Consider the following 7807-nt stretch of genomic DNA (forward strand, 5'->3'; position numbering starts at 1 on the left):
CAATGATGATGATGATTGTGGTAATTTTTGTTGTTGTTGTTGTTATCATCATCATCCTCATCATTATTGAGCAAGAGAGCAGCACATGCCACCAAAGAGGTGCTGGAGTACAAATACACGAAGCCCAATATATCCATCATGACTTCCCTGTCTGATAAGGGTACACCAGACACATGCATCCCAACCATATGTGCATGACATGGCCATATGTACATGACACTGTTATTATTATTATTATTATTATTATTATTATTATTATTATTATTATTATTATGTGACTGAAAACTCACTGCTTATTTTGCTGGGTATGATGGAAAGTGTCAGCTGTCCTCAGTCAACAGACTAAGGTAACACTTGTTTATTGGTCATGCTTCAAGAACTCTGTGAAGAATTCTTGTAGTTCCAAGCAATGCTGTTCTTTGTAGGTGTTCTACCTTCACACTTGCACTAATTTTTTTCGGCCATGCTGGTAGTTGAGAGCTGATACTTCCAAGTGCACCAATTACTATTGGTATCAAGCCTGCTCTCTTCATTGACAACAACCTTCGTATTTCCCATGTCAAATCATCATTTATTTTTTTCTTCTTCTTTCACATTGATTCTGTTGTCACCGGGATATGCTCTGTTGATTATCATGCATATTTCTTTCTTTTTTATTCACCACAACAATGTCTGGTTCCCGATGTCTAGTCAGGTGATCACACTTAATCATTGCATCCCACAGGATTTTGCAATTGTCATTCTCCGTGACTCCTTCTGGGGTGTGCCCCATACCATGTCTTTGCTCTTTGTAGGCCATGGTTTCCACAGAGCTCCCAATGGCTCATTCTTGTCACATTGTCATAGCATCTTTTGTATTCGTATTGTGCCAATTTCGGGCATTCGCTAATGATGTGCCATACTGTTTCACACCTCTCACTACACATTCTGCATTTGTTGCTGCTAGTAGTGTTATCTATTCTGCACTTCACATAGTTGGTCCTTAATGCTTGTTCTTGAGCTGTGCATACAAATGCTTCTGTCTCTATCTTCAAGTCACTCCTCATCCATAGCCACCAGTCCTCTGTATCTCTCTTGGCGTTCACATCTCTTGCAAACTGTCCATACATTTTATTTCTCTTTACATGCTGTTTCTTTTTTTGTGTTCATTTCTTCTTTAAATTTTTCCTTCATTACAAAATTCTCAGTTTTGATGATGCTGGCCTTCTTCGTATGTTTCAATAATGGCTCCATGGCATTTTTTATATACTGCCCTAAGCTGTTTTCCTCTGCTTCGACACAGTCCTAGCAACCAATCAAACTTCCCAATATTAGATGTTACCTTTCATCCTTCTGGTGTTGATGAAATAAATACCAGTTGAGCATTTTAGGTGATATAATTGAAATCATTATTATTATTATTATTATTATTATTATTATTATTATTATTGCCTTTGCAAAATTTGAAATCATTATTATTATTATTATTATTATTATTATTATTGCCTTTGCACAGCTTTTAATGCTGGAGATGTACTACAGTGTCACCTGTTCACTACCTGTGAACTTAGGTAACACTTCTTATTTTTTGAGCACCTTCTGGAGTATTTGAGCGGTTCCAAGCAGTGCTGTTTTCTGCAAGTGCTCCACCCTTATTGCAGCCCCTATTTGTTCCACGCACTTCTCAAAATTTTTGCTCACTGTTCCCAGGGCTCCGACAATTATTGGTACTACTGCTACCTTTTTTCATCGACCACAACTGCTTAACTTCCCAAGCTAACCTGTCATATCTCTCAACTTTTCTTTCTTCCTTATCGCATACCTTGTTGTCAGCTGGGTATGCTATGTCTATAATCCAGCATAGTTTGTTTTCTTTCTCAGTTAAGACTATGTCTGGCTTCCTATTCTCAGTCTCATGGTCGCACTGAATCATAAAATCCCAGAGGATCTTTGCATTTCTATTTTCGATGATGCCTTATCATTACTATTATTATTATTATTATTATTATTATTATTATATCAAGGCAGTGAGCATGCTGGACGAAATGCTTAGTGGTATTTCATCTGTTTTCATGTTCTGAGTTCAAATGCCGCCGGGGTCAATAAATTAAGTACCAGTAAAACACTGGGGGGGAGGGGGCAATGTAATCAACTGGTCTCTTCCCCCAAAATTTCAGGCCTTGTGCCTATAGTACAAAAGATTATTGTTATTATTATTATTGAGTGAGAGAGCAGTGAATGCCATCAAAGTGACACCGGGGTAAAATATACGAAGCCCATTATACCCATCATGACTACCCATCTGATAAGGGTACACCAGGTACATGCATCACAACCATATGTGCACGACATGGTGAGCTCATATCAAGATAAATGGTGCATGACCTTGCAGGTAGGGCCCAGTTAAAATTTTCTTCAGGTTGAGTAGCCCATCCTGCTCAAAAGGTGCCGAAATCAGGTTTGTTTAAGGATGTTGAACAAAACACTCATGTTTCCAAAGGGGAATTATTCAAACCCCAAAGAATTCCTCTCAACACATGGCTATGATGCTCCCCCACTACTTCTGCTCGTGATCAGAGATGCACATATCGTCAGCCACTAAGGGACATGCTCAACTGGTTAAGGTCAAACAACTGACAAGCAAATCTGTAGTATTCAGCAGAATATTTTCTATAGCCCATCTTTTATACCAAGACAAAACAATGTACATGATAACACTTCCAGTTAAGATGAAAAGCCATGAGAGCCACTGTCTGGTACTGCAGCAAAGCATTCATCATCATCATCCTAATCCTCATCCTCATCATCATCATCATCATCCTAATCCTCATCCTCCTCCTCATCATCATCATCATTGGGCATTAAACGAAGACGATGATGATTATTATTGTTGTTGTTATTCATTGTTGTATTTATATTATTTTTCAGGAGCAGGTATAGCCCTGTTGATCATGACCTACATTCGCTGTTTGATGTTTTCTGTGGAAATGTCCTACGGTTTATTTTACACATTTGCTTCTCTTCAGCAACCATTTCCCTGGAGTCTGTCCAAATATAACAAAACCTTATGGTATGTTTTCCTTTATTGTTATTTTGTTATTGTAATTGTCACTTCTGCCTTCTCCTTCTTCCCCTTCTTCATCTTCCACCTTCCACTTCATTTTATAATCCAACCTATTTTATTCATATTATTTGTACATGTTTTACAGGTGACAAGCTGGTAGAACCATTGGCATGCTGGACAAAATGCTTAGCAGAATTTTTGTTCATCTTTATGTTCTGAGTTCAAATTCCGTTGAAGTCAACTTTGTCTTTTGTCCTTGTGGGGGTTGATAAAATAAATACCAGTTGAGCACTGGGGTTGATATAATCAACTTACCCGCTCTCCTGAAATTGCTGACCTAGTGCCAAAATATGAGACCTTTATTTGTACATTCTATAAGGTGACAAGCTACTAGGACTGTTAACATGCTGAACAAAATACTTACTAGCACATAGTCTATCTTCATGTTCTGAGTTCAAATCATATGTATTGTCCAAAGAAACTTTTGCATTAGTCACAAGATACAAACATCTAGTAGTATCTTACTGGCTCTATCAGGAACAGTTCTCTTGGTACAGTAGTAAGGTTTGAACTATAAAACTTTGTTGACTGCAGTCTTTTACTTTAAACCTACAGCCAAATATCATGACAATTTTCTTCTAAGTAGTATATACATCATCATCATCATCATCATCATCGTTTAACATCCGCTTTCCATGCTACCATGGGTTGGACGAGTTGGCTGAGGACTGGTGAACCAGATGGCTACACCAGGCTCCAATCTGATTTGGCAGAGTTTCTACAGCTGGTTGCCCTTCCTAATGCCAACCACTCCGAGAGTGTAGTGGGTGCTTTTACGTGCCACTGGCACGAAGGCCAGTCAGGCGGTACTGGCAACGGCCACGCTCAAAACGGTGTATTTTACGTGCCACCTGCACAAGAGCCAGTCCAGCGGCACTGGCAACGATCTCGCTCGGATGTCTATATATATATATATATATATATATATATATATATATATTGTCAGTGGGTCATCTATCCAAAAATGAAGCACAATCTAAAGTATAGAGCAGTAATGTATTTACATGTAGTTAAATATATGTCCGGGTATAGAGTGACCAATGGTTTTGCATCCATTTGCGTTTAGCTTTATGGACGACTTGTCAGACTCTAGATGGATAGCAGAGGACATACAGCCTCTCTTGAACTGGAGGTAGAAAACCATTACGGTCAGTAATTTGTAAGCAAAAGAATAAGATTTATATGTATATATATATATATATATATATATACACACACACATGGTATATATGTATATAAATATATATATATATTCATGTATATCATCGAAGATGGTAATAATATCATCATCAGCCTTGTTTAACATCTACCTTCCATGCTAGCATGAGTGGGACAAATATATATATATATATATATCTTTCATTCACACTACATATGCAGTCATCGCTTTTTGCACTGAATGGCTGATCACAACTGGTTAAAAATTATCTTTCCCAGTTGATCCCTTAAGCCAGAGTTTTTGACTGTAGATAAACACCAGACACAAATAAGATGTTAGACATGTTACCGCAAACCCTGTTAGTCTTCCTGTACCTTTGACTATCACCTTTCAATAAGAGAATTGTTATTTTAGAAACGTAAATAATCAAAACATAGTCATCAAAAATTAAGATTTCCTGGCTTGAAGTATATCGTGTATATTATGGTTATAAATCTGATCCTTTTCAAACATGATACAATCATATTCATCACTCTGATTTCGTTTTTCTTTAAAATCATGTTCCCTCAAGGGAATTAACAAAGTTGATTAAAATCAGCAAAATATATATATTCTTTAATTTCTTCTTTTTATAAAAAGAAAAACTAAACTGATAAGCTAAATTACTCGACATCTGTAGAATGTGGTGTCAAAGCTTCTTTCTATTTATTTCCTGTCTTCTTTCCCCCAAATAATTAAGTGACTTCCTGTCTTTATTTTAGCAATCTTTGCTTCTTGGATATTATGCCTCTTGCATTTCCATATCAACATTAATACAGTTTCAATTCCCATTTGGAATTGCTTCGCTTACATCACTAATATGCACGTGAGACAAGAAAAATATGAACGAAACAACACTTTGTATCCCTTTCTATATAAATATGAGACTTCATGCTTTTGTAAGAAACTGTCTGTCTGAATATCAACAGAGCAATGGAGGTGATGAATATGACAGGGAGCCTGACTAAGATGTTTTATGGCAGCTCAATTAGCTCCCTGTGGTTTTGAATTCAAATAATGTCAGGGTTCAGCTTCCCGTATCAGTCCCTCCACTGATGGTAACTTAAGATCCTATACTGTGCTTTTCTTCCTAACAAACAAAAAATGGCCTTTTGCCAACTTAAAAGTAAATTATCAGCTTACCTTTTATCCCACTGAGGGTTGGGAAAATAAGTACTCCATGATAATTATTTTAGCTGTATTAAAAATGTACCTGATAACTATTGGCAGAATGTTAAACTTGAAACACTTTTCTGTTACGTTGAACAGGGCACTTTACAAACTGGGTCAGAGATATATAAAAATTGATACAAAATATTATATGAATGAAGGGGAAAAATTCTCACCTACCATTGAAATGAAATAACAAATTTCCTTCACTAGTCTGATACTATATGAAAGTGTTTGCTTATTCCATAAATAAAGATTTCTTATGGTGGGGGAAGAATTGCAGTATGTAAGGAAAGAATATACTTGATTGAATTTACATTGATATATTACTGGTGAATGCATGTGGCCTAGTAGTTTGGCTGTTGCACCCACAATCCAGTGATTGTGGGTTCAATTCCTGGAGTGGGTAAAGCGTTGTGTTCTTGAGCAAAAGACTTCATTTCACATTGCTCCAGTCCTCCTTTTGACCAGGAGGGAATGTTGGCTTGCTCACCTAGCCAGTAGGGTGACATCATTTGAAGGCTAAAACAACACAAAAGCACATTGTGACCAGTGATGTGTAACATCTGATAGCCTGGTCGGTCATGCAATCATGTGATATTACTGGTATTTGTTCCATCAATCATAGTGGGATGAAAGACGAACAACACTTTACTTATTTACACTGTTATATTAGAGTTATTTATTCTGTCAACCATAGAAGCATGAAAGGTAAAACTCTGCCTTGGCAAGATGTAAACTCCTGTACAGGAGGAGTGAAACCAAAGAGAGCAGGGCATTTAATCAGTACTCAATATTTTAGTCATCATAAGATGACAAGCTGGCAGAATCGTTAGCATGCCAAGCAAAATGTTGTTGTTGTTGGCACTCCGTCGCTTACGACGTCGAGGGTTCCAGTTGATCCGATCAACGGAACAGCCTGCTCGTGAAATTAACGTGCAAGTGGCTGAGCACTCCACAGACACGTGTACCCTAAACGTAGTTCTCGGGGATATTCAGCGTGACACAGTGTGACAAGGCTGACGCTTTGAATTACAGGCACAACAGAAACAGGAAGTAAGAGTGAGAGAAAGTTGTGGTGGAAGAGTACAGCAGGGTTCACCACCATCCCCTGCCTGAGCCTCATGGGGCTTTAGGTGTTTTCGCTCAATAAACACTCACAACGCCCGGTCTGGGAATCGAAACCGCGATCCTATGACCATGAGTCCGCTGCCCTAACCACTGGGCCATTGCACCTCCTACCAAGCAAAATGATTAGCACTATTTTGTTCATTGCTACATTCTGAGTTCAAATTCCTCCAAGGTCAACTTTGCCTTTCATTCTTTCGGGGGTCAATAAAATAAGTACCAGTTGCACACAGGGTTAATGTAATTGACTTACTCCCTCCCCTGAAATTGCTGGCCTAATATTTGAAAGCAATATTTCAGTCATCGTAATTTCCTTCTTTCTTTTACTAATACTTACATAATATATCTAAGCTCACATTATCTAACGTACCAGTCTTTCTTGAAATGATAGAGATTTAAGAGAGATTTAGTTATTATTTCTAGCAAGTTGGATGAAAATGTAAGGAGCTCTCTCATTGTCAAATGCATGTGTGTGTAGACTGAAAGTCAATTGTCCAGATATAATATATCTAAGCTCACATTATTTAATGTGCCCCTCTTTCTTGAGATGATAGTGATTCAAGAGAGATTTAGTTATTATTTCTAGCAAGTTGGATGAAAATGTAAGGAGCTCTCTCATTGTCAAATGCATGTTTGCATAGACTGAAAGTTAATTGTCCAGACATAATATATGTAAGCTCACATTATTTAATGTGCCAGTCTTTCTTGAGATGATAATGATTTAAGAGAGATTTAGTTATTATTTCTAGCAAGTTGGATGAAAATGTAAAGAGCTCTCTCATTGTCAAATGCATGTTTGCGTAGACTGAAAGTCAATTGTCCAGATATTTATATGCTTTGCTCTACTATAAACAGACAACTGTTTCAGAATATGTTGCTCATCAGTCTCTCTTTGTAGGGTTTAGAGTTAAACTGAAATTAAATAAAAAATATCCGAATTGCTTTTATCCCTCCTTTTCAAATCAGTGATTAAAAACAACTATAAGGAACATTAATAGTTTATTGGCATAGAAGGTTGTAGGTTTTTCTCATATCGAAGTTTGATATGGGGGGAAAAAAAAACCTTCATTTAACTAAGGTGTCTTCGACCCAATGAATAGCTAGTGGAGAACACCTCATCAAGTAATTATTACTTCCAAGGTTCTGGTAGCTAAGAAACATATGTAACCTGGATTTTATCTACTCCATTCCCTCAATTTGGATATATA

At 37.3% G+C, this 7807-nt stretch overlaps 1 protein-coding gene across 1 annotated transcript in view; it reads left to right on the forward strand.

Moving 5' to 3' along the window:
- The first annotated feature begins 2911 nt into the window (after positions 1-2911).
- The window catches only part of LOC106874357 (sodium- and chloride-dependent taurine transporter), a 42237-nt gene continuing 37341 nt past the window's right edge, over positions 2912-7807 (forward strand). The window contains exon 1 of the mRNA XM_014922068.2: positions 2912-3049. Coding sequence (XP_014777554.1) covers positions 2931-3049 — 119 coding nt within the window. The 5' untranslated portion in view covers positions 2912-2930. The remainder of the gene's footprint in view (positions 3050-7807) is intronic.

This window comes from Octopus bimaculoides, chromosome 2, assembly GCF_001194135.2.
Source record: "Octopus bimaculoides isolate UCB-OBI-ISO-001 chromosome 2, ASM119413v2, whole genome shotgun sequence".
Classification (NCBI taxonomy): Eukaryota; Metazoa; Mollusca; class Cephalopoda; order Octopoda; family Octopodidae; genus Octopus; species Octopus bimaculoides.